The sequence below is a fragment of the Epinephelus fuscoguttatus genome, linkage group LG11, assembly GCF_011397635.1.
Source record: "Epinephelus fuscoguttatus linkage group LG11, E.fuscoguttatus.final_Chr_v1".
NCBI classification, from domain to species: Eukaryota; Metazoa; Chordata; class Actinopteri; order Perciformes; family Serranidae; genus Epinephelus; species Epinephelus fuscoguttatus.
The window spans coordinates 13,210,345-13,238,009 of record NC_064762.1 but is presented as its reverse complement, the minus strand read 5'-3'; the positions used below and the strand labels follow the sequence as shown (position 1 = coordinate 13,238,009).

General features: G+C 39.8%; 2 protein-coding genes across 3 annotated transcripts in view; both read right to left on the bottom strand.

Annotated features, from left to right (window-relative positions):
• aldh8a1 (aldehyde dehydrogenase 8 family, member A1) overlaps positions 1-2,400 on the bottom strand; it is a 206,341-nt gene extending 203,941 nt beyond the window's left edge. For both annotated transcript variants that reach the window (XR_007450287.1, XM_049589172.1), the window contains exons 1-2: positions 1,569-2,400; positions 504-651 (exon numbers count right to left, since the gene is read on the bottom strand). Coding sequence is in view for 1 of the 2 variants with exons in the window: in XM_049589172.1 (XP_049445129.1) it covers positions 504-651; positions 1,569-1,715 (295 nt within the window). In the remaining variant the exon portion in view is untranslated. The remainder of the gene's footprint in view (positions 1-503; positions 652-1,568) is intronic.
• A 9,391-nt stretch (positions 2,401-11,791) lies between these two features.
• The window catches only part of hbs1l (HBS1-like translational GTPase), a 37,908-nt gene continuing 22,034 nt past the window's right edge, over positions 11,792-27,665 (bottom strand). Inside the window, exons 7-18 of the mRNA XM_049589626.1 lie at positions 26,157-26,322; positions 25,318-25,435; positions 21,041-21,187; positions 20,552-20,626; positions 20,304-20,421; positions 18,559-18,627; positions 18,349-18,453; positions 17,015-17,105; positions 16,798-16,906; positions 16,545-16,645; positions 14,338-14,482; positions 11,792-12,508 (exon numbers count right to left, since the gene is read on the bottom strand). Coding sequence (XP_049445583.1) covers positions 12,497-12,508; positions 14,338-14,482; positions 16,545-16,645; positions 16,798-16,906; positions 17,015-17,105; positions 18,349-18,453; positions 18,559-18,627; positions 20,304-20,421; positions 20,552-20,626; positions 21,041-21,187; positions 25,318-25,435; positions 26,157-26,322 — 1,256 coding nt within the window. The 3' untranslated portion in view covers positions 11,792-12,496. The remainder of the gene's footprint in view (positions 12,509-14,337; positions 14,483-16,544; positions 16,646-16,797; positions 16,907-17,014; positions 17,106-18,348; positions 18,454-18,558; positions 18,628-20,303; positions 20,422-20,551; positions 20,627-21,040; positions 21,188-25,317; positions 25,436-26,156; positions 26,323-27,665) is intronic.

Genomic DNA, 27,665 nt, shown 5'->3' with positions numbered 1-27,665 from the left:
AACAAACCGAACTCAGTCCTCTTAAAGTGGACCAAAAAGTGGACCAACAGAAACGGGACTTGGTTCTTTTTGTGTTCACACTATAGCTTATATATAATATATCTTGTATGTTGATGTAGGTTTGTTTTTATGTTGACGTGGCCCTACGGTGCAGTTATGACGCCCCTCATTTTCTGACGAAATTAAAATTGAAGGAAAACCTTAGTGTTTCTGTGATGTAGACTGTTGCTGTTTGATGTATTCTACTTTCCACATCTGGAGACGTGCAGTATCTTCCTTGGACCAAACTACTCCTCGTCCTGCGTCCTCGCAAATGTTACAGGCCGGTGTGGTTTCGTTGTTTTGATTTTTTGAGCCCATTTCATGACTATATTTCCTCTAGTGCGGAAACTGCATGTAACGGTTTCGAACTTTGGATACTAAATAAGGCTAAATTCAAGGAGTTGAGCCACTGACCCAGCGCTGCTGACCGATGCAACATGTATTAAAACAGTATCAGACACCTTGGTCTCTGGACTCAGCCTGGGCGAACTCCTCCAGGTTTTCATCGATCAGGTTGGCCAGCTTGTTGAGGATCTGAGCTCGCTGCTCTGGGCTGCGGGCGGACCAGTCGGGGAAAGCTTCTTTAGCTGCTGCCACCGCTGCCTCCACCTGTGGGCAGTGATGCATCGAGAAATGAACAGTGTTCTGTGTAGCTCTCAGATGATGCTAACATTACTTCAGTGGTTTCCAGCATGGGCGGAGCCAGACATTGTGAACATTTGAGGCTCAGTCTAAACCTAGGGAGGATCTGGGGATATTTTCCATTAAAATCAGCTATATGCACCATTTTTCCAGCTATTAGAGATTTAAAATCTGTTTCTGCAAACTGGAGGCATGTTGGCCTCCAACTACTGCAGGTAATACACTGACTATGGTCAAGTAACTCATAAAACCTCACCTCAAAACATCTGAACTTTCCCTTTAAGGCTTACCAGCATGTTTCATGTGTTTAATAATTAGTTCACTGTTGACTCGGTTAAGTGCAAAGGTGCTTCACTCCGACTGTTACCTCTCTGAGGCAGTGTTTCACATGCAGCATCTGAACGTGGATATTCATGGTATACATCACCAGTAATAAAATGCAATGCAGCTCAACATCCTGCAATAAAGACTACCTTTGTAAAGTTTATGAGATTATAACTGCTATGTAATAGCATGGAAAAAAGAGCACAACATTGAAATCACTAACTCACAAACACAAAAACAGCAATATGATGAGTCATGCCAGATTGGAAAATCTCAGAAATTGCAACATGTGCCAAACACAGATCAAGGAGGTACAGTACGGCCAGCACCTGACCTCTTGTGACCCTGCAAATATTTCTTTGTGGCAATTCAGAAGTTACAACACTGCTTTTACATGATTTCAACATCAAACCTTTGAAATGTTTCACTGCAGGGCTTTTGCAGCAAAGGAAAGCAACCTGGCCTTTTAACTGTCTGCATGTATTCTCTGTGGAGAAAGTACCAAGTGCGTAAAGCAGTGTGACAAATATCTTGAGCAATACTGGTTGAGGACGACCCACCTCCTCCTTGCCACTGTCAGGCACCTTGCAGTAAACCTCTCCGATGGACGGGTCATAGGAGTCGATGTGACTCCGACATGAGACGAACTTCCCTCCGATGAAGTTCTCCAGGACCAGGTATGAGCTCTGCTGCGAGGTCTTCGACATGGCTGTGACACTATGATACCAGACTAATACAACAGACTGAAAATGACAGCAGACAAAGCAGTCAGTGTCTCTAACCACATGAATCCAGCTGTTAAGAGCGAGTAACCTGGCCTTGCACTGATCCTCCCACTTGACAGCTTCCTCCTGTGTCACATTTCGCAATAAAAGGCACTGTGGTGTGCAGCAGCAGCAGCAGCAGGCTAATCATTGTCCCTGTCACTGATAACAGCTCACTGAAAAGAAGATTTCCATAGCAGGTCTATAAATGAATTATAATGTTTATTTATAAAGTTCATTTTTACCGTTATTATACCTCTCAGTCAGTGGCTCGTTAGTGGGGGCATACGTACAGACAGCATCTTAACATTCGAAGAACAAGAAGAAGAACAAGAAGATGGTGCCTTCCGAATACTTCTTCTTCTTACTTTTAGCAGGTACTGCAGCTGCCCTTGAAAAGTGCACACTGTTGCATGCAGTATACCCACAACCGGACATACTTTTTCCTCATAACATTACAACCTGAACTTTGACCCTCTTACTCATATATCGGTGACACTGGAGGCACGGCGTGACTTTACCAAGTAGGACATGTTCCTGGATCAACATCCCACATCGCGTTCTCGGACCAACAACCAATCACAGCCCTCTGACATCATCAGTGTGCTGCACCTGTGCTTTTTTTTGCTTCTAGTTTTCCAAATTGAAGTTAGTACAGTTAAACAAAATCCTCAGTAGCAGTGACCAAAAACCTTGTAAGCTACTGCAGAGTTAGCGAGTTAGCTTGCTAACTAGGTTGGCTACGCTAACAAGAAGGCTTGCCAATAGACTAGAATATTAGTAAGTTAGCTTGCTAACTAGGTTGGCTACGCTAACAAGAAGGCTTGCCAATAGACTAGAATATTAGTGAGTTAGCTTGCTAACTAGGTTGGCTATGCTAACAAGAAGGCTTGCCAATAGACTAGAATATTAGTGAGTTAGCTTGCTAAGTAGGTAAAGTTAGGCTATGTTAACCATAGACATATATACATAGACGCCGCATTGACTGCCGCTGCCTATTGGAGCCGACGTCCTCGCCGGCCGCCATCTTGGATGGGTCTCGCTTCGCCTCCACAGTGCATTCACTTCTATTGAGGAAGGAGCTGTATGCACAAGTAAAATAGAATAACTCACTGAATTTTCAACTGATTTTCACGCGGTTTGGTTTGTTACAAGCGGCACACATGTAGTTATGATACAGGATGCTTTCGTACATTAAAAATGCGGGATTTTATGCTTTAATACTTCCTGCAGATAGCAACAGCATGTTATTTAGGTCACAACACAGTGCTTTTATTTACCTCAACCTCAACCCCAGAGTGGGATATATATATATATATATATATATATATATATATACAGTATTTATATACTGTATAAACATACTGTATAAACACCATATACACAATACAAAACACAGTATAGCATATTATGTATAGCATGATATGTAGATCTGAGGTCAGCTCAAACTGTCAGCTCCTTTAAATCAGGGCTAAAACACTACTGTTTACTGAAGCATACTCTTAGATTAATCACCTACCTGCTGTATTCTACTGCCCGTACTTTTTAACTACACACTGCTGATTTATGCCTTTTATTATTTTACTTCTTTTCTTATCCTGACGGTTCAATGTATTGAGCCTGTTTTTATTTTATGTTACTGTATTTTATTATTATCACTATCATTCTCAATTTCTATTTCCCTTTTCAATCGACTGTTTTTATTGTTTTAAATTGTGTCTTGTTGCTTTTAATGTCTCTGTAAAGCACTTTGAATTACCTTGTGTTGAATTGTGCTATACAAAAAAACTTGCCTTGCCTTGCCTTGCACACCTTTGTGCACATATTCACTTTTCCACCAGTTGTGCTGCAAATATCCCCTGCTGCTCATCCTTCTGTATTTCTTTTTTCAAATTATCTTGACCACAGTCCCATTTTCATAGTTATAATAACAATACCAAAATTAATTTCAGTGTTTATGTAAATACTGAAAATGTTTTTTACTACTTTTGAGGGATCACAGCAGTCAGTGTAATAAGAATAACTTTACTAATCCCCGAAAAGAAAATTTCAAAGAAGTCTGTAAGATCATCTATTTAACAAAGAATTATTAAGTCTGATGGCTGTGGGTATAAAAGAGAGTGAGTGTGTTTGAGAAATAAGCTCAATCAACAATAGAGCTTTTTCTTTATTAAAATATATTAATAGATTTATTAATATGCTATACTATGTTTTGTATTGTGTATATTGTCTTAAAACAGTATATATGTGTGTGTATATCTATATCTATATAGGCTATATGTATATGTATATATATATATATATATATATATGTATATATATATATGTATATATATATATATATCCATCCCACTCTGGGGTTGAGGTGAATAAAATAACTGTGCTGTGACCTAAATAACATGCTGTTGCTATCTGTAGGAAGTATTAAAGCATGAAATCCCGTATTTTTAATGTACGAAAGCAGAAACCTGTATCATAACTACATGTGTGCCGTTTGTAACAAACCAAACCGTGTGAAAATCAGTTGAAAATTCAGCGAGTTATTCTATTTTACTTGTGCATACAGCTCCTTCCTCAATAGAAGTGAATGCACTGTGGAGGCAAAGCGAGACCCATCCAAGATGGCGGCCGGCGAGGACGCGCTCAGGCAGTCGATGCGGCGTCTATGTATATATGTCTATGATGTTAACAAGTAACACATATTGTCCACTGCGCAGAGGATTGTGGGTCAGAGCAGCCAGAAAGCATTCTGGCTTACAAACTGAAAAATCGGACCATATGTAGCAGTACATCCTGGTAGTTTTGGTATACCGCATTTGACATAACCTACTATGTATTTACACATACTAAATCTTTTTCTTGCACACTGTAGTATGGCAGTATGGGTACTGGAACACACAGAAACACAGGGGCGTAAATGTCGACAGTGCAGGCAGTGCAGTTGCACTGGGGCCTGTGGGGGGCCTTGAGAATGCTCACTATCTTGGAACTACACTTGTGTGTATTTTAGTTTTTAAATTACATTAAGAATGGTGCCATTTGCTATAAAATGCAAACCCGTAACTGTCATAATTTTATTTTCATTTCTGGGTAAAACAGACAGTAGCAATCTATAACAAAATTAAATGCTTATTCTACAAAAACTATAAAGTCTCTGAATAAACTATAAACAAAAAATATTAATTAAATGAATAATTTCTTATTCTCTTTGATATTTTGGTCATATACAGGTATGCAATGGTGACTGTTAGATAACGTCTGTCAATGTTGTCTGATGTCCAGTCTATATTTGATCATGTGACAATACTGTAGCTTGTCTAGGCTCAAAATCTGTCACAACTAGATTTAAATGAGAGCAGCTGCTGTCATTAAAGTATCTGTTTCTTTATTTCAGTCATTTTTGTTGAAGCTTCTCTGTATTGAGCCCAGTTAGGGAAGACTGGGGTCAGTTGGCATGCAGCTGTTAAGTGGTCCTTTGAAGGTCACTGAAACAAAAATGTCAGCCTATCCTTATGAGTCGTAAAATGCACACCCAATGGTTCATATGATATCCTATGAATTTGCGCCCTGTGAGTGACGTTAGGTAGTTAACGTACAGTCACATACTTCACATAAAGTTACAGAGGTTAGGTTTGGTCAGCTAAAGTTACTGTGGTTAATTTTTAAAAAAAAAAAGAAACATGGTGACAACGTACCTTAAAATGACTCAATGTTCCACAGCTCCAAACACCAGTTTCCTGGGGAAAGTCCCAGGGGAAAGACCGGTGTTTTATGATCCAACCGCCTCACCAACCTTCAACCTTTTTTAACCGTGTCCTTTATTCTTTACATGACGATAGCCATCACAAATACCTGGATTATACACAAGTAACTGGTGCACGGTTATGTGCAATAATTTTGGTGCATTACTTTTCAAAGGAAAACATATGAACAGTTTATGAGAACAGCGTGAACAACAAAATGTTTGCTGTCTTGACCTGCTCTCATCTAGTGTGTTAAAACATGTAAAAGTCATGAACTTCTTTAATGAGGGTAATTTTAGTTTTATAGAATTGAAACTGTGTTAGAGATATTGGAAATGTGTTACTTCTAGTTTATAGATGAAGAAATAAACTACATTTTGATCTCAAATTTGAAATTGTGATAAGTGATGGTAGCTAGCGAAAATAATTTCATCACAAAGCTGGTAGGTACATGTGAATGTAAATTTAAGGTAAATTCTGTTGGGGTATTTTGAAAGGGGAAAAACTAGTTTTTAAAGATTTAAAACAATATTTTTTATAGTTAGTTCATTATCATTATTTTAAATGGTCAATTGCAAAAGTAATTAGACATTTCTACTGATAAATGGCTTGAAAATGGGAACGTTTTATTGTTTGACTTGTTAAAATTGTTTTTATTGGTTTTGTTATTATATAGTTAAAAAATATTTATAATGAGATCATAACCTTTCATTTGATGCTGATTAGAATATTTGAAATAAATGTATTCAAATTAATTAATTTATTCTAAATAAATTATGCCAGAGAAATACGGCAGAGTGGAAAGTGTGTCAACCAACCCCAGTCTCCCCTACAAGCTTGGACTCCTTTATGTTAGATTAAAAGTGAAGCTCATTCAGCTCATTCTTGGCCTTGGAGAAATAAATTAATGTAAGGTGAAACTGACTTCAAATTCAGGCCACAGTACCAAGGAAAAAAAAAAAAAACAGAAATGTGAACAAGTCAAACTCCACCTGCTGATTGAGCCACACTATTGCCAGAAAAAAATGTTGGAATTGTACGTCTCTGAAGACCTCAGATACGTTACACTGCCACATAATTATGTTTCGGATATGTTGAAATTTTACATTTCAACAATGCTGTGGTTAATATGGTTAGGGTCAGGCACAAAAACCATTTACATATGGTCAGGAAATTATCATGTTTTGGCTTAAATTGCCACTGTCCCATTAGGAAAAACACAAACTGGTCGTTACTTAAGGGTGTTTTCACACCTGCCCTGTTTGGTTCAATCCAAGTCAAGTTCGTTTGCCCCCTCAGTGCGGTTCGTTTGGGCAGGTGTGAACACAGCAATCACACTCAGGTGCGCATCAAAACAACCAGACTGAGACCTTCTTGAAGAGGTGGTCTCGGTCCAGTTACAAACGAACTCTGGTGCGGTTTGTTTGTGGTGAGAAGGTGTTCCGACCTGAATGTGAACCAACTGCAGTCACATGACACATTGTTTGGGTTAAACATGAGCATGTTACAGTCCTGGAGGATTATTAATGTGCACCTCCTCCTGTACTGCCTTAATATGCACATTCAGCACATCCAATGCATCAAAACATTGTTTTCTAGTTGGAGCCGCGCCTCGTTTTCAAACTGTATGGTTTGACTAAAATGAACAATGACAGCAATATAGTCCACGATGAGCAGTGCTAAAATCAACCTGCGTAGTTGTCCCTCCATTGTGACATTAGAAAGTGTCACATTTATCTTCTTCAACGTTTTGTTTACTTCCTGGATTCTTCCCACATGGAAATTCTGACCAGTCAAGAGCAGCTTTCTCACACAAGGCATTTGATCTGGTCCACAAAATTAGTCCCCGATTCGGACCAAAGCAAGACAACTCCAGGTCTGGAAGCACCGTAAGAGTAACTCTATCCTCCATCCCCTCCATTGCCAGATGACACAGTCAGCTCATACACTACATCACTCTAGAAAAGCTGATATGAAATGTGCAACCACACATTTTGGTGGTTTGCAGAAATGTGCAGCAGCGGCCTTTCTTCTGGTAACTGGGTGATGTGAAGCTCCAGAGCGATGACTAAATGAACCGATGAGGTTTTGTTGCGGAGAAAGATGAGCAGCAGGTCTGACAGATCAGTATTCAAGTACATGCCGAGCACAAGTCTCTCTGCTTCAAGACTTCTTATATAAATGTCAAAGATTAACCCCTCACATGCTCAAAGGAAGGCTGCGGCCTTTAACTCACCAGTAAATGTCCACGTCATGTATTGTGTCCCTGAGCACAAGAAGAAATACTAACCCACACTTGAAGGGAAAGAACTTTTTGTCATGACAACACCAAAGTAAACTTCAAAGTGTTTCACAGCAGGCTTGTTAGATCATGGCGCCTTTAGTGTTTGTTTTAGGTTTGTGTACACTAGTGTGTCAACCGTGTGAAATTCGGGTTTTAGAAAGTGCTTATTCAGAGAGGCGACTTCTGGTGAGGAAGCCGCAGCATTACTCATCCATTTACAGAGAAAGTGATTCATCATCACGCTACGAGCCGCCACACTGGCACTAACAACTGTTCTTATCATTCTAGATGCCTTCAGGGCCCCTCAGGACATCTGTAGACTTTAAGGTTTTGTATTTCAAACGTGCTCCAAGGTGACTTTGCTGGCCTGATGGAAGCTGCACTTTCCACACCAAATTCTTACGCACTGATCTTTGTGTTGTAGGCAAGACTTATAAAGTGTGTTGTATAAATGCATGAGTTGCTGAACACTGTCATGCACAGTCTGGTGGAAATTCCTCTACATGAGGCTTTTCACTGGGTTGAATTAAGAGGCTGCGACGATCACTGACATGGACCATCATCAGTGCAAAGCAAGCAGCCTTGTTGTCAGATGTCTTTCGGTCAGTGTCTGCTTGATCTCTCCGCTGCTGTTGTTCTTTTTTCTGGAGTCTGAAATAAGTCATAATCGAGGTCTTTGTGCAACTGCACACGTTGTACTGAGTCATATCATATAATCAGCCGTATTAGATTGAATGATAATCAATTAGCCGTACGTGTCAACTTTTACAGAGACGACAGAATCACCTGAAGCAGGTCCACAGGGGACACAGTAACCGTCTAAGTTGCTGGTGCATCAATCACAAACACTGCCAAGTCATGTGATACAGCAAAACTTAAAAAAAGAATCATTAGTATAACTATAAAAGCGAAAAGCCATCTCTGTCTCTCCTTCACATATCTTCAGAACCGTTCATCTGACCTACTTCACACTTTGTGGTTGTACTGCTACAGACCAAAGGAAGTTCAGTATTGAATTTGGTGCAATTTGGACACAACATGTTCAATATTAATAAACTTTGAATAAACACCAAAACAGCGCTCCGTGTCTCTAGTGTAGGCGGGGCTCCAGGGCTCTGCAGACCATCTGCAACTACACTGAGGTCAACTGAGCCGTCGTTGGCAAGTACACAGTCAAACTAGCATTATAATGCTGGAGGATGATGGATAAAAGGATAAAGACAGATCCATACTACAGCAATAATTTCTCACATTTGATATACGGAGTAAAAACGGCATAATATTGCACATTATATGACATTCAAATCCAAAAATACTCAGAGTTATTCTACTGTCCCACTTTTTTTTTAAAGGGGGTAAGAAAATAAATTATAATTATTATTTCATCTTTTGTTTTTGTTGTTCTCTTTAAAGTGTCTATGAGTTTCCAGAATAATGCTATATAAATCCTATTATTAGGGTCCGAGCACCACTTGAAATGCAAGGAATTCTTCTTCTTCTGACAAATGAATTGCCTTTTTGGGAGGCTTAACATACTCAAAAACTCATGAAACTTTGCAGATATATCAGAACTGGTGAAAAATTTTATATTTTAAGGGTCTCATGCTCGGGTCCCAAAAAAATCGTTCAGTAGCGCCACCTACAAAATTTCAATGAAACAGCCCCCGGAGCTGGTTTAACCTACGTGTATGACACTGGGTAGGCATGTGTAACACTCCGAGACGTACAAAAAAGCCTCTTGGAGGCATGCTCTAAACCCAACAGGAAGTCGGTCATTTTGAATTTACTGTGCAATTTTGGTGCATATTTGGCCATTTCCAGGGGTTCTAAATTAATGAACTAGGTATTAGTAGTAGTAGTATCAAATAATCATCAACTTGTCACTAAAAAAAAAAAAAAAAAAAGTCCTTATTTTATGAATTTTTAATGGATTCATGTTCAAGATGATCTTGACTATGTCCATGTCAAATTTTACTGTGCAGTTTTTGAGAAATTTAACTGCAAAGTCAGCTTAAACTCGCTGTATGAATTTATCAGTGGATTCTTGTTCTGGATGAGGCTGACGATGCCCATCTCAAACTGCATGTGATTTTACAGTTCAGTTTTTCAGACATTCAAAGGTAATGGCAGATCAAATTATATTCGTAATTTCCTCATATTAGACATTTAATTTTAAAGTCCTAAATAGGTTACATGATTTTTTTAATAAAATATAGTACTGTGGTTTGCATATTAAGTTATGACAAGAATCCATCGTATATTCTCTGCATCACCAGCCTGTCGCCAGCGTCTATGTACGCACACTTTCCTGAGTATGTGTGCAAGAAGTAACGAGATTGCTCACCATTAATCAGAGATATAATCTGACAACACCTTCGCCACACATTTCTGTAGCTAATCTAATCTAAAATCTAATTCAAGATCTAATATCTAAATAAAGATTCATTCCTGGACAACCCTCGTGAACGCAAACACACCATCTGGCATTATGTACATAAGTGTAGGGTTTTTGCGGACAGGAAGTGAACCAGGGTATGAAATTAACAAAATATTTTGGGGGCAATTTTGGCCCCCACAGTCTAAAAAATGGGGGCATTTTCAAAATGTTTGGGGGCCATCAAAAAATTGTAATTATGTTCTAACAATAAACACATGAAAAGCAAAACCAACTGAGATAGTGTCTTCACTCTTCAGTAGAAACCACTATAAACGAAATAAATAATGGGTTACATAAAGTTATGGTTGCAAAATATCACTCAGATTTCCTATAATTCAACCAGTTTAAATGTGATGATTTAACCATTAATCTACTGATAGCAGTACTAATGTTTCACCACATTACAGTTTACTGTTAAAAAGGCCAAATTACTATAAATTCCTTAGGTGCAATCCTGGAAGTAAGTTAATTTAAAATCTAACATTCATTCTACCTTAATTTGTCATTGTGTAGACACAGATCACCCAAGAAATGGTTAATTTATACTTAGGGTACAGCAAAGCCCCCTCCCCTTCTCTGTCAGATTACTCTCATGTAATCAGTGCAATCTCGTTGATTATGTCTGGAAAATGAGTTGTAGACGTGACGGTAAATTAATTTAATAAAAATAAAATTATACTTCTCATACTAATTATACTACTAATGTCAGATTGTAATACTGTTAAAAATATAAATACATATAGTTGTTTCGAAAACTTGGGGGCAATTTTGGCCCCCGGAACATGGCTTTTGGGGGCATTCTTGGATAAATTGCGGGCCAAATGTTCCGTGGCCCTTGCTAATTTTTTGAAGGATTTCTATTTTGAGTTTACAAACATATTTACATGTATTTTTATTATCAAATGGAAAACATAAAGGCAGTGATGTTTGTTTTGGGATTAATTTCACTCTTTCCGTCGACTATATGTTCATTAAATTATGATCTCTCAGTTTCCGGTCTCTCAACAGTCATGGAAAAGTTTCTAAAACTGGAACTCTGGTCACCGCAGTTAGACATGCATGTATCACTTCAGAGTCCACAACAGGAAACTATAATCTGTTTACAGGTTTACGTGTTGCGGGCATTTTTTTTAAAACTCTAAACCCTTCTCCACGCATTCACACTGAGATGTGTCTTTTGCGGTGCTTTCCACTCCAGCGGGACCAACCCCAGCTGTGTCACCGTCGAACCTGACTGGAAATGATCACCTCTACACTCTCACTTCCTACTTGCTTGCTGGTGTGTATTTCGACAGACAGAAAACTCCCGATTTCTCCACACTTTGATTTTGCTGGCGGATGCTCTTTTTTTTTTTTTAAAGGATTCTTTTTTTCTTGTTGATAAAAAAGGGACAATTCAAACTGCTAAAATCAAAAGTCGAACCACAGATTACTGATGTCATGTTCATTTTGGATCGTCGTCCTTCACACCACCTTCACCAACACATGGAGGAAACAGAAACACAGCTCGTCCTTCTCGTCTTAGCCGAGGTTTTGATTGAAAAAGAAACACAGCTCAAAAAGCATGTTGGTGCTTTACTGTAGAAGCATTTCAAGTCTTATTTTTCTTTTTTTTTTTACATAAATGAGAATTATGTCTCTTTGTCCAGAGGTGGAAATTGAAGTTTCCCTTTTTGTTCATAAACTTTGCTAGTGTCCCCTCGGCTTTGTCATGTGAGATGGAAACATTCTTAATGGTAAAAATAATATCAAATGTTTTGCTTTCAACCGCACAACACAACACCTCACTCTTCCATTTCTATCTGAATTTTAAATCAGTCATTTCAGGTCAGCGGTTTTGATTAGGAGAGCCTATTCATCGATCAGCAGTGGCGCCTTCCTGGACAGTACAGTGACATTAATCACTGTGGAAACCTTGGCGTGATAAAAATGTCTTTCAGAGTTGGATTATATTGATATGACTTGATGAAACAGTGAATTTAGAGCGACAGGGTTTTTAATAACAAGCAAACAGGCAGACAGCGGGGAAATGTGAAGTTTGATGGAAGAGGCTGCTCAGCGTCTTGCCACGTGGTATCTGTGCAGTTAGTGTCGATCAGAGCAGCCAGGTGAAGCAGCCGCTGCGCTGGATGGAAAGGTGGATGGATGAATGCGACGCTGAGTCCATGAGGGACATCGTTTGAGGAATTGCACTTTGTCTCTGGCTGCATGCAGTTTCCTGTGCAGGGTCTGATTGGCTCTGCGTCGATGGGAGTACTCGTCATTCTTTGATCTGTGGGGAGGGAAAATCAGAAGGACACTTTATCAGAACAAGTAACATCATCTTTTAAAAAGATGTTATTGAGCATACACAAGCTCACTTTTTGTTTTGTATTTCTCTGTAATGTAGCACAGTGTTAACAATGTTACTGATACTATTCTCAACTCAAACCATTATGTTGCCCCGCCCAAAATATATCATTTAATAATTACATTAATATCCTAAACATGCAGGCGACTAGTCGACTAATGGCCCTAAATGATGACTATTGGTTGACTATAAAAATATGCAGAATAGAAAGGGGCATCACATACAAGTAGTTTAAAATATCAACCCATTTTTATCCAGTAGCACCTAAGCTAGAGGCTTTTCTCATTTCCCAGTTTGTACATCCTTGATTTCTTTCCGCGCCTCCTCTCCTCAACTCTTAAGCAAGGTTTATGCTTCTGCTTACCTATGACACAGAGGGCTGTGCGGAGGCGTTGCGTCCCTCTGTGATCTACGCAGACATGCCACATGCACCTCCAAAAAATTGTAACCAAGAATCGAGGCAACACGGACCGCAAGAGCTACGATTGGTCCTTCAAACGACATCATTTCCGGCATTTCGCAAGGTTTTACTTCCTGCTGCAGTACCACAACACCGCCATTTTCAAAAGTCTCGATTGTTCAATGTCGATCATTTCGAGCTCCAGCAACAGTCTTTCTCTCCCGGTCACCAACTTCACTGTGACTAGAGCAAAGCCGGAAGATAAACAAACAATGAACGAGCAATGACCATAGACATCACAGAGTCTAGGTAGGTATATGAAAGAACACCGCGCCCTCAAGTGTTTTGGCGGGGAATTGCATAGCGACATAGACCAACAGGATGCAGAACTATGATAGGGCGCACAGCAACTGCGTGCACGTTGCGTCGCAGAAGCATAAAGAAACTTTTAGTCCCTCCCACCTGAGATGTGAGCAGAGGAGGCAAGGAAGAGACACGAGGAGAGAGGAGTCAAGGTAACGGGCCCTTCAAGGAGCAGTGTGTAAGATTTAGGGGGTTTTACTGCCTTCTAGTGGTAAGGACTGCAAATTGCAACCAGCTGAAACTCCTAGCTGGAGTTCCTTCACTGTTCATCGCTCACCTTATTTCTGATCCAGACGTTCAGGAGGTTTTTACTGGAAACTGAATTATCCACAGAGGTCTCTCTCTCTCCAAAACAAATGATCCCAGTGATTTAAAACAGTGACTGAAACACTGAATAAAGCTGTTTAACTTAAAAAAGGGGGGGTTCCGACGCTCTAGTTGCGGAAGGGCAGCTAACTATAGTGGCCGAGTAAAGACTCGAACAGCCAGTGTTTGATTTGTCTTTTCCGGGACGCTGTAGAAACATGGCGGTGCAGCACGGCAATCTCTACAGACGAGGACGCACTTCCTGTGTAGATATAAACGTCTTGTTCTAAGGTAACAAAAACACGGCGATTCTTTTTTTTAGATGACTGTACAGTGAAGAAAATATACTTATTATATTCTATGCCATTTCTGCCAATATATCCATCGAAATCCTACACACTGGACCTTTAACAGAATGAGATGTCCATGCTCTTTCATACGTCACAGTTGCTTAAAAGACTTTGAGGAAGGATACACCTGCATCCTCACTAAAAGCTCCTGCAGCGCGCCTCCTCTCTCCTCGTTCTTCTCTCTTTGACATAGATTTCAGGAAGCGAGACATCCGCCAAGATGGTACGCTGAGATCGATTTCCAGGTCACAGGCAGGAGGAAGGAGGAGAGAGCGGACAAGGAGGAACAAAAAAGAGGAATGAGAAAAGCCTCACATATTGTTCGACGTTACCTCAGTGACAACCCCTGCAGCGATGGTTGAGCCGACGTATCTGAGCATGAAGCGTCCCAGCTCCTTGTAGTCCTTGTATAACTCTAATGACACCGGCCTCTGAGTCTGGATCTCCACGATGGCGTTCATGCCTTTACTCAAACACCTTCAGAGAACAGAAGAATACAATAAATCTTTTGTGTCCATCAGGGTGGAATTTTGTCTTTGGCTCATCAAACACAAGAAACAGCAACATAAGACGCAGACAGGCGGTTAGTGATGTGTCATATTACACATTAAAAACAGATCATGTTGATGTGTGTGAGATCTTTTCAGTCAGTTTGTTGAGTTGAGAATATTGACGACACCTGAGATGAAGGATGTCCGAAATAAATACATTTTAGCAGGTAAGACACAGAATAACACACCCACCTTACACTTTATTAGAATTTTGTCAATTTCTTTTCCAGAAAGAGCTCGTTAGTGAAGTTAACGACATTAATAAGGGCGTCATAAAAATTGTAGTGACAGAGACGTGCTTGTTTTTCTTGAGAGGCCCCTATGTTTGAACAGTTGTTGTTTTATTGTGGATTTTTGTAATTGTAATTGTTGCATTTTAAATGTGTTTTGATTGGCTGCCACCTCAGCCAGGTCTCTCTTGTAAAGAGATTTTTAACCTCAATGGGACTTCCTGGTTAAATTAAGGTTAAATTAAAAAAAAAAAAAAAAAAAATGAAATTTTTGAATTTGTTTAAAAAGCTGTCCAAAAGATGAAAAGCTTACTAACACTGTTCTGGAAATATTTTAACTCATATTTAACTCAGATCTCTTATCAAAGCAGACAGTATAGTCACTTTCATTCATTCCCCTTATTAAAACCTGTCAAAGTTAATTTTCTGTAAAATATTTAGGACATAAAAAATGGAACACTCTCAATCAGAACCCAGGTCAGTCCTTAGCAATATTTTTAAAACAAAAATAAAAAATTAAGATAATCCTAAAATTTGTACAGTCTTTGGTACTTTTTTTATTGTGAGTTACTTATTTTATTCTATTTATAACTATAAAAAAAAAAAAAAAAAGATATTCAAAATTATACCAAGTTTAAGTTTCTTGTACTTGATGGTTATAATCAAAATTAAGAGACCCCTGATAAGCTTTAAAAGCAGGGGTGTCAAACTCATTTTAGTTCACGGGCCACATACAGGTCAATTTGATGTTGACCGGACCAGTGAAACCATCGCATAATAAATAATAAAGAAAATCCTGAAAACGTTTATCTGTTTACAAAAGAAATGACTCGACAACAACTCGAGATACCCTCAGAAAAATGATGTGCAAATTCAGCATTATGTCTCAGTTTTTCCACATCCAAATTGAGTTTACTACTCACTTTCATGACATGTGCATTTTTTTCATAATTTTCCAATAAAGTGGAAACTATTGAAGGAGCAGGTTAAGTCATCCCTTCCATTACAAACCATTTGCAGTCAAGGTTTGTCAGTGCATCAGCAGCAGGGTCCCACTAATTTTGTTTTAAGATAGAAGTCTGATACAGATTCTTTTGTACTGAAGCTGCTGGTTGACAATATTTTACACAACGTTCAATATCTTTAAATATGACCACAGTAAGTAATCACTGCTATTTTCAGAGAGCTGTGTTTTGCTCAGGGTGGAGAAGCCTCTGAAGCAGTATTTTACATTAAGTATCTACTCACTCTTTAAACCTAAAACTGAAACCTTTCTGATGCACCTTCACAAGTGCATCAACATCAGGTGTGCAAAGGCATCTATTGGGCTGGACTGGACCCTTTGGCGGGCCGGTTCTGCCGTATGTTTGACACCCTGCTTTAAAGCTTTTGGCCTCCCTTTCATGTTCTGATATTCTTTATATTGTTTTTTGTTGGATGTTCTTTTTTATGTGCTACTAAAGAAATCAAATCAATAAAAAAACAGATGTCAATGATCTCACAAGAATTTGATTTCCATTTCATTCTTTGATCTTCTATGTATCATATTGAATAACGCAGAAAATACTAGGAAACGCTTTTTGGGGAAAATTTTAACATGTTGAAGATGACTTGATCAATCCCTTCGGTGCTGCTCTCAGTTTCTGATTTGGAAAGAACACCTACAGACAAACTCTTCATGATCTGAGTACACAGTAAAGACAACCCTGATGTGTTCTGTATATGTGTAATATAAAACATAATACAGTGCTCACTCACTTTGGTTTCTTCTTGAGGACCTCACCGCTGCTCTTGTGTAGAACACTAATTAGTTTCCTAATGGTGGCCGGCTCGCTGACGGTTTGGTAATGCAGTAATACCTACACACACACAAACGCACACACATACACGATGAACAAACATATTCACAGAGTGAAACAGAAACAGAGCTATAAGCCTGTACATCCAGCACACATATGAAAGTAACATTAAAAAAGCTGTTGGTAATATGACTGTGTTTGCAGGCACTTACTGGGAAACCTTGTGTGACTGGGACTTCGATATTAAAGAGAAGGATTCTGGCTCTGAATCGAGTACACACTCGAATAGGCTCCTTGGGATCGCAGAACACACAGCCCACACTGGAAGAAAGCAGTTACCTTGAAATATATAGTTTGCACGACCCAAATATAAACATGACAGATATCACCACTAAATATCTTGAAAGCAAAACACGACATTGTGTTTACTTGATCTTGATGATGTCCATGCCTGTGACTGTGAGGCTGACGTGGTCTCCTGCCGCAGCCCAGTCCAGAGCCTCGTCATGTAGAGTTATACCTGCAGCACACAAACAGACAGAGTGTAAGTCACCGAACCACCACAGGATGGCAGTGTTTATCACCACTCAGTCAACAAACACACTCATTCAGAGACGCACAAAAAGGCGCACTCAGATGCAGGTGTGCTTGAAGCTGACGTGCAGTTCACTCAGAGTTATGAACGCCAGCACGGCTTAGTAAAGAATCCTGCCTGAGGAAGTGTCTTATAATCTGTGGTCCTGTATCCAGAGATGTTGCAGTGCCATTGATTGCTTCCTGACACCGATACTGTTGTGTAATGTAGACACTGCTGACAGCAAACATCACACCATTTACCAGAAATCAATTCTTCTTCATGGCTCTAAAACAATAGTTGCCAGTGGCCGCACAGGCTACTGTTTAATGCCCTGTCTACATGTATGTAAACAAATATATATTCCTCTACATCTGGCCTCTTGTCTACATGTTAACACAGCCTTAGGTCACTGACACAGACATTTTTCGAACGCCTTTTATGGTATAAAAATGTTTTAAACTCTGGTTATTTCATATCCATGTGGACACGTCCTAAAATGAAAAGGGGAATAAATAAATGGTGATGACATCTCCAGTTGGTGTTTTTAAAGGTGACGTTAGCATGTACACTTTACTACCTGTGTGTGAGGAGGGGAGAGTGCTGCAGACGTGTGTTTGCGTTTTAGTGTGAGACAAAGATGTCGACAGATTATTTTTTTGTTTTTAAACGGAGGGGGGAAAAGATCTGTTTTAACTGAGAAGTATATGAATATGTATAGATGCAAAGGAGAACTGATTTCCAGGCAAACTGCTGTTTTATCCGCATGTGAAACTACTTTAAAGTGTATTCATAAATTCCGTGGCAAAGAATCGGTGTGTAGACTGGCTTATTCACCAATACCTGTCCTGATCCAACATTTTAGGCAGCACAAGAGGCATTTCCGATACTGCTATCGGGATCAGAACAACTGTACCTGTATCCTTAGTTAATTTAAACATTTTTAATGAATTTGTATTGTACATGTGTGTGTTTTCAAGCATATTTAAAGCATACTATTATTTTAATCTTGTCCTGGATGCTGAAACAAGTAGCAACAATCTGTGGCAGAGACAGATTTGGTTTTTAAACTGCCCTTATAATTACCAAGGGAGGAATTTGTGTGCCTTTCTTCATTGCTATATATGAGGAAAATGCTCTGTAGGAATCCAACGTGCAAAGTAAAATACCAAAGTCAGCGCGTGTGTACCTTTGACAGTGCAGGTTTCATTGGGAGGCATCGCCAGTATTCTGTCTCCAGTCTGAATGTAACCAGCCTCGATCTTCCCTGTAACACAGAAGCCTGAACCCTGGTCTGGGAAGAGAAAATGCAACATCAGCTTAAATTCGGAAAAAAAGAGAAATGAAAAAGGACGTGGACAAAATCACCTTCACTGTGAGTATGCGTCAGTGACGTTACCTTTGAACACATCGGAAACGCAGAGTCTGAACGGTTTGTCTACAGATCTCTGTGGGGCTTTGAGGGCATCTTTAGAGAGAGAGAGAGAAAACAAAATCAGACAAAAAGGGGAAGTAAACACTGAGGTACAGGACGTCCAGAAAATATTACGAAAAAGCCTGGTGACTGGAGGTGGTGAATAATTTTCACTGGTACTGGATGACTGATGCTATGGTCGCCATACTGTCCTGTAGTCCAGACAAAACACACATGAATTACAGTTAAAATGTGTGAAATCCTAGTGAAGTCTGTATGCAATACTCCAAAGAACCTATTAATCACTTCCGTCTTACTGACCCATAAGACAATCTGAGCAGCAGTGAGTAGGTTTTGAAATAATATCCACTCAAAAATCTATGCTTTCGGTATCAAACATCCCGCCCCCCTGCAGTAAAAAGCTTCATGGCTGTGCTCATCTTGAATCCAACACTGGTTTCCAATAGCAACAAGTGTTTACTGCTAACAGAAAGTGCCATAACATTTGCAGGATTACGCACAACACTCCAGCAGCATAATCACCTCCATCACCTTGTACGCTCGGCATATCGCTGAGACTACAGTTTTGGTAAAGATATGGCTACATATGCTACTTCCTGTGCAGCTCAAGATAACTTACTCGAGATAATCCACAGACCTTTTTGTGAGCAGTTTCATGTAGGGACTACATTCTGTATGTCAAACTACACCCACGAACCATATCACCGCAAAGGAAGAGTGCATCTACTCATGGACAAGAGGCTTGTGCTCATGACAGCACGAGATGTAAACATTAATGGTGTCCTCCTCGTCTGAGCTGTAACGTTAGCTAGCTCAGAGGTGCTAGGAGAGCAAGCAGTAGATGCTTCATTCTGAGTGGTAATACAGTTGGTGGGTGTAGTTCAATGGAAAGAAAATAGTTCCTACATGAAACTGCTCACAACAAGGTCTGTGGATTATCTTGAGTAACCGGGTCATGATTTCTGGAAAGAGACACTGATGTTGAGTTTTTCAAATGTATTTATTTGCCGCTTTGAGCACCACAAGCTGAGTGCCATCTAGTTCCATTATACTGGAGAGAAGGCAGACATCTCTACAGCTGATATCTCCAACACTCTGCAACTCACACCAAAACAATCTGGTCTTACAAATGGCACTACAGCTAAGAGGATAAATATGTAGTTTTGTCCTTTTAAGGTGATCTCTGTGACTGATAAAACTACAAAGGTTTCAGGGACACTTCTACAGCCTATGGGAGGAATATATGATACTCAACAGATTTGGTTAGTTAGGCGACTTTATCACTTTAAAACCACTGAAAGAAAAGTTATTGGCAGCGTTTCCTTTTGATGCAAATTAACATGTTCTAAGAACTCTCTTGAATCGAGAGATCACCTGCAAGCAGCAGCCGCCTCTCATGAAAACCCTGAAGACACTTAAGTTTTTCACTAGAATGAATTCATTCTATTGTTAGACTGATTTTTGAAGTTACAGAAGCCTTTTAATATTCAGTACTACTCTATATTACTACAGATGTGCATTTAATGCAATGCAATCAACTTGCACAAAGACCTAAAAATGCTGGTTTATGCATTTGCAAGCAACCCATGATGAAAAGGGGCAGAGATGCAACTTGTGCTTGCATATTTTTTTTCACTTTTCCCCAGAAAGACCTCAGTCTAAGTGTCAAAACACTCCAGGCAGCTTGCAGCACTGCCAGTGTGCATTACCAATCTGCTCCAGCAGGCTGGGACCGGAGTACCAAGAGGTGAGTTCTGACACAGAGCTCCTGGTTGTGAGGTTCTCTCCTGACAAGCCGCTGCTGGGGATGTAGAAAACATCAGACTCCTGGAGAAGAAAAAAAACAAAACAAAACAAAAAACACTGGATCAAACAAAAGGAAAGCGGGGAAACACTTCTTTTTAATCAAATATATAAAAGGACAAGATAGTGATAAAGAGATGTCGAGCAAACTCACCTTGAATCCTGCCTGCTTGAGAAACTGGCCAAGTTTGGAAACAATCTCTTTGAAACGCACTTGTTGCCAGTTTACCTGATCGGTAAAAGGAAAAAGAAAAATACACACACAGAAAGTTTCCCCTTCAGCACGGCTTTGATATGGAAATGTGTCAGCCAACATGCCAGTGACTATAGGAAACTATAACACAAAAATTCAATCACACGGCTCCCTGAAGCCTTTTCCTCTCCTGACAGAAATGTTTGCAGGTTTTTACATCTTGAACTTTCAGAAACAGGGTCAAAGGTATGCAGAGCAAAATCAGTGAATCATCAAGCTTTCACCTGATCACAGAATATATCTTAAGTGTGTTTGTGAGGCTCATTTGTTTCATTTTTTTTTTTACAGATTTTCTCTCAAAAAAGTCATAACAAATCACCAATACATCATATATCATATCACCCCTTAAAACATCCCCACTATGTGTCAGTAAAGTGTAGCAGGTCTGACCTGGTCCATCTTGTTGACAGCCACAGCGAGCTGAGTGACGCCAAGCGAGCGCACCAACAAGGCATGCTCTCTGGTCTGACCTCCCGCCTCGAAGCCTGCCTCGAACTCTCCTCGGCTGGCATCCACCACGAGCACCGCCACATCGGCCTGGAGAGAGCACCGAGGGGAAAGATAAGAAGCGCATGCATCTGTTCCCGCTGAGGCAGACGTGAGTGTTAAAATCACACAAACTCAGCTCAGCAGATGAAATGTTTTAACACATAATGTACATGACAAACCAGACAGCTTTGAATCATCAGATGAGAAACTTCAATGTCTTATGCATAGACGCTAATACGGGAATATGAAATAAAACTGTAGTTTAAGCTTCACTATGACACAAGACACACACTGCTCATGTCCCAATAAAATTCTTATGTATATCGGAACAATCATGCATTTAACCTTAAAGGGTAACTAATGTATTTTTCGACCTGGACCCTAATTTCCTGTGTGTTTGTGTCTATGTGACAAATAGGAACAACAGCTTTTTGAACTGGTCCAATATTAATCAAGAGGTTTGTATCCAACAGCAACATAACAGGCTGCAATGTAACGTTAAGGGGCAATTGTGCACCATCAATTTACGTCCATTAAAAGTCGGTGTTTTTGCCACTGGCAGGCTCAGATTGTTTTTGTAAGTGTCTGACAAGATTATGGAAAGGATCCCTACAGAGATAGACCGTTAGTTAAAGAGCAAGATCCTTTTTGTTTAACCGGAAACAGCCCCGACATTGCTATCGCCAATTCCACCAGACTCCATTTAAAAAGCAGTAATTTTAGCGTGTAAAGAGTCCGCATATTTTCACATCTAACTGGGTTAATTGGGGGTTTATTTCAACCAAACCACAGTTGCCGATTGTTGGAGCAGTGGAAAAACGAACCAGACGGCTGTTGTGAGTTTTATTTTGTTACTGCTGACTGTAAATGAAGTGTGTTCTACTATGACAAAATTACTGTTTTTTTTAAATGGAGTCTGGTGCCGTTGGTGACAGTGATTTCGGGGCTGTTTATGGATACACAAAAATGATCTTACTCTTTAACAAAAAGGTCTATCTCTGTAGGGATCCTTTCCATAATGTTGCCAGGAACTTATAATAACAATATGAGCCTGTCAGTGGCAAAACCGGGAACATTTAATGGATATAAATGCTCTGAGTGGTTACACTGCAGCCTGTTTTGGGCTCAATAATGAACCAATTTCAAACATGATGTTCACTGTAATCACTTTAACACAAACACATAAGAAAATAGTGTCAATGTTGAAAAAAATTCCCCTTTAGGTAAAATTTTCAAAAACATAATAATTTTCATTTTTAACAGTACTCAGTCTAGATGGAGATGACAGTTGACCCCATTTGTTGCTCTTCCTCAATGACAGATATTTTCATATGTAAAAAGCAAAATACAGTCAAAATCATCACACAAACAGTAATTTAGAAATACTGCTTTACTCTTTAAATGACTGGTTTATTTAATGGGGTTAATAACAGGCTGAGAGATAAAATCTTGAGCCTCAGAATACGTGACAGACATGCGGCTTCATTTGCCTGCAGCAGAAACACCTTAGTCACTACACGATGAGGCTGAACGTGAGGACAGTCATATGGTAAAAAGAGAAATTACATTAGTGTCTCAAAACAGAGACAGACGAGCACACCCATGCCTGCAAAAACACCTTGTCACACCAACACCCAAAACCACGAAAGTTATTTCAAATCATGCTGACGGGTGGGGCGAGCCGAGAGTGTATCACAGCAGGGGAAAGGAACTAGTATGATCGAGAGGAGGTCCGTTAAATTACAAAGATGTTAAGTTTCACGTTGACACAAAATGTGATCATCTGCAATGGTTTAATGAGGCTAACTGATATATTCAGACATACTGCAGGAATCTTAATATTCTGTGTACTGATTGTAGACATGTGAGAGGCACAAAAATCTAATTATTAAATACAGATAAACCAAAATGTGAAGGATGATTTTATCTTTACCCTCTCCTACACTACAGTTAATTTTCTGTATTTTTTTTTTTACCATTATTTTGATCAGGAAGTCCCAGTCAAATCGAAAATCTCTTCTACTAGAGGACCTGGTGAAGTCAGCAGTTGTGCAAATACGACATGATATACCAAGTTTACAACAAAACAGAAGAACACCTATTCAACATAGTGGCCTCTCAATAAAACAAATTCATCAATGGATATAAAAGCTTCTCATTTTAATGCAAATTTCAATCTTAGGTCATGCCCAATGTGCACACTAGGAAAACACAGAGTTGCTGGTCGCTACCAGAGCTGAGACAGAAGAACAGAAAGAGTGCGCATACGTTTTCTTTTTAGGTTTAGTAGGCACTGCAGCTGCCCTTAAAAAGTTGGGATATACCCGGGATATACTACTTCCTCATAATGTTAGGCCCTGAGCTTTGACCCTCTTACTCATACATCTGTTAACATAGAGATAAAACAAAATGCTGTTTACCGAGCTCGCCAGAGACGGAGGTCAACCGTCTGCATACATTGTAGATTGTAACATATTAAATTCATGATAGTATGCAGTTCTCTGTAATTGTTATTTAATACTTACGCCCTTTTTTGTTGGTTACATCTATGATTTTATTGTTCCATTAAACAAATAATACTCCTATTATTACTTATCGACTGGTCATCAGTCACTTGTACGCGTTGTCACGCTGTCAAACAGCTGCCAAGCTGTCATCTGTCTGCGGCTGAGTCGATGTGACGAATCATCCGCTGTGCAGAGGACTGTGGGTCAGAATAGCCAGAAAACATGCTGGCTTGCAAAGTGCAAAATGTGACCGGATGCAGGAGAACATCCTGGTATTTTTGGCATACTGCATTAGACACAGTATGTATTGGTACATACTGAATCTTTTTCTGGCGTACAATATAGTATGGTAGTATGGGGATTGGAACACACAGAAAGAGGTCATCTGTAAGTCTACCAGTGCTGTAGTCTCAAAATGGTCAACTCACCAAATCATAAAGAATGTACTGGTAATGAAACAGAGATGAATGGCTAACTGAACTGAGGCTCAGGTAAATGTAGGAGGCATGTTATAGTTATTATTCACCTGTTTTATACATTTTCTCTGCCACTTTGCTCAGGAATATTGGCATAACTGGCACATCAGTTTTACATCAGCATTACATACATGCACCTTGGTATGGAGAGTATGGAACTGTATATACATGTAGCTTTCTAATTTTGATTTATTTGTATTTTCTTTTTCTGTATCCTGTTTTTGTGTTATCGTAACAGTTGAATTAAAGGTCCAGTGTGAAGGATTTAGGGGGATGTATTGGCAGAAATGGGATACAATATAATAGGTATGTTTTCTTTTGTGTATAATCACCTGAAAATAAGAATTGTTGTGTTTTTGTTACCTAAGAATGAGCCATTTTTATCTACATAGGGAGCAGGTCCTCATCCACGTTGCACTGCCATGTTTCTACAGTAGCCCAGAATGGACAAACCAGACACTGGCTCTAGATAGGGCCATTCACATACTCGTAATTTGCAGCCCCTCCACGTCGAGCCGAACAGCGTCGTAAACACTCTGAATTCTAACGTGAAACTGCTTTATTCAGTGTTTGTGCTGGTTTAAATCACCAGGTTTGCTTGTTTTGGAAACATATAGAACTCTGCGGATGATTCTGCTCCTGCTAAAAACCTCCTCAATGTCTCTATCGTCAGTGATCAGAGAAAAAGCTGAGTACACGTTCAAATGTGCTGGGTTAGCAACACGTCTCCAAATAGCGTGCCAAACAGCATCAGCGAAACACTGACTTGTAAAGTGAAACTACTTATTCAGTGTTTTACTGGTTTTAATCATCAAGTCCATTTGTTTTAGAGACAAAGAGACCTCTGTGGATAATTTGGCTCCCGGTAAAACCTCTTGAACAATGAATACTGAGGGAATCCTAACCGGGAGTTCATGCTTGGCACATAGGAGAAGTGTCAGCTGGTTACTATCTGCAGTCCTCACCACTAGATGACACTTAATCTCACACACTGCTCCTTTAAGGTAAAATAAAATGCGAAATTCAAAGATTGGTTATGTTTTTAAAAAATATCTTTTGTCTTAATCTTGAATGAGCTGGTCCTTTGCATACACCTGTAACACCAACATCAGGAGGTCTACACAAGAGATCTCTGAGTCACTGTGTTGGTGTCTTTGCACTGTGCAGGCTGCTTGGATACTTTAACACAGTATACCTGTGCAGCTCCTGTGATCATGTTGGGGATGAAGTCTTTGTGTCCCGGCGCGTCCATCAGAGTCACCACCTTCGAGTTGGTCTCAAACTTGGTCATGCCCACATCCATGGTCACACCTCTGCAGCAAACACAAACATACAAGGAGAATTTTTACAACCATGTGACCCAGTAAAAATGCATCTGTAATGTGTACAATCATTTGTGTAGAAGCAAAACAATTCATGGGCGTGGATGTTGTGCTGAGTGTCCCGACTTCCTCGTAAGGTAATCTAGATATAAAGCCTCGGTCAATTTCAGTTCAGCTTCAACGTCTCCTAGAGGGCGAGGCTCTCTCTGTCTTACAGTCAGATGCTGTAGGTATTACGCAATCGCTTCTGAAGTTACTGATAAGTGAATACGGATTCCCACCCAAGTCACTTTCTGTTTCTGACCTATTTCGCTTCCGTTTCACTCTGGTAACAACAACAGAAATGACAAACGGAAACATATTTTATGTGTTAAAAAGCGCACAATCGATGATAATGTTTTTCAGCAGCAAAACTCGACACAACTAATTTAAGCAAGATTTGGTCCTGCTCATGAGGAGGCTATAATTTCCAGATCACACCCAGGACAATATTACGTTGAGTTACGATCACTAGCACCAGGAATTTGGAAAAAAAAAAAAAGTCTGACTGTGAAAATTAGCTCATTATCAGACGAAGCACACAACAGGAAGACACTGCAGGCTGCATTAAGCGTCCATGTGGAACCAATCCTGACCTCTGCTCTTAATGTGTACCAGATAACAGAGGATTTTCCTGTCTGTGCATCTGTATGTGGTTGGTTTCAAAATGTACCTGTCCCTCTCCTCCCCAGTTTCATCCAGGACCCATGCATAGGCGAAGGAGGCCTTTCCCGCCTTCTTTGATTCCTGCTCATACTTGTGCATGGTGCGCTTGTTGACGTTGCCCAGCAGATACAGCAGGTGGCCCATCAGCGTGCTTTTACCTGCATCCACGTGACCTGCAGAGAAGAATAACGCACAGAGGAGTTAAGGATGTAGAGAGACAGAAAGGAGCTTAGAGGGTGGGGAGTGATAGAGAACACCAGGGAGGGATGTAGCAAAGGGTGGGGACAGAGGAAGAATGTAACAGTGGTGATAAGACAGGTAGGGGAACGGAGGAGATAAGATACTGCATAGGGAAGCTGCAGATGGGAGAAGGAAAGAGGCAGCATTGCGCAAGTGGAGGGCCATAGACAGAAATGGGAACAAGGATGGAGGGTGATAGGTGATAGGGGTGTGTGTGGGGGGGGGGGGGGGGTGGGGGAGGACCGTGGTAAAACGAAAGGTTTCGCAGGCTATGAGAAACTAGAATCATCTGCGCTTCTGAAACTACCAAGTCACTCTTTCTGGTGTAACTGAGAATGAGAAAACATGATTGAGCAACTGCACTGGTCTGCACTTCGACTCATTTGCTGGTTTTAAACTTAGACTTGTGCACAAAAGAGACAGACTGAAGATTAACAGTGACTGACCAGAAACAATCAGACAGAAAACAGCAGAATCTGTTTGAGGAACAAACTGGGTGCATTTACAAATTCAAGAATGTGGTGGAAAAACTCAAGACTGTTTTTTTCTTATATAAACAGCTATGTTGCAATGTGTGGACATTTTAATGTGGATCTATCGCATACCACACTGGAAAAAAAAAGAGTTTTTAGAAGAAGAAAAACTGTTAAAGAAGTATTCAGAAGAAAAAAAAATCTGCTATATCTTAAAACTTCATAAAAAAAAAAATTTACCTCCAAAACTGAAACTGTATTTCTGAAAGTGTAAATTTCCTCCGTTTTAGTTTCAAGCTGTCGTTTGCAAAGCTTCAAAAACAGTTACAGTAGCACTCTACATTTCTTAATAAATCAAGCATTACTCTGTGTATTTTACTATACTGTAAATCAATGTGTGCACAGTAGGACGGTAAGCAAGTCACAAACTGTTGAATGAGGATGGAAGACAGAAGTGAGCATCATTTATTTCAGTCTTGTTTGTGCAAAATTAACTTCTTCTCTCATGTTATTGTGCTACTAAAGCAATACTTCACCCCCTAAATGATCACTTGTTTATCAATTATTCACCTCGTGTTACACTGATTCGTAAAGAAAATTTTGTTTTCACACGCCTCTGGTGAACGAAGAATCCAAAAACAGAGAAAATGCTTGATGAATTAAAGCCAAAGGGGTCCACAAACTAACTAACTGACTGAGGCAGTGGTAAACCAGCAGCTCCTGTGTTCAGCGAGGTAAAATTGCTGTTTTTGTCAATGGACTCTGGCTTTGAAGAGAGCATAGATAAGTTTCACTTAATGTTC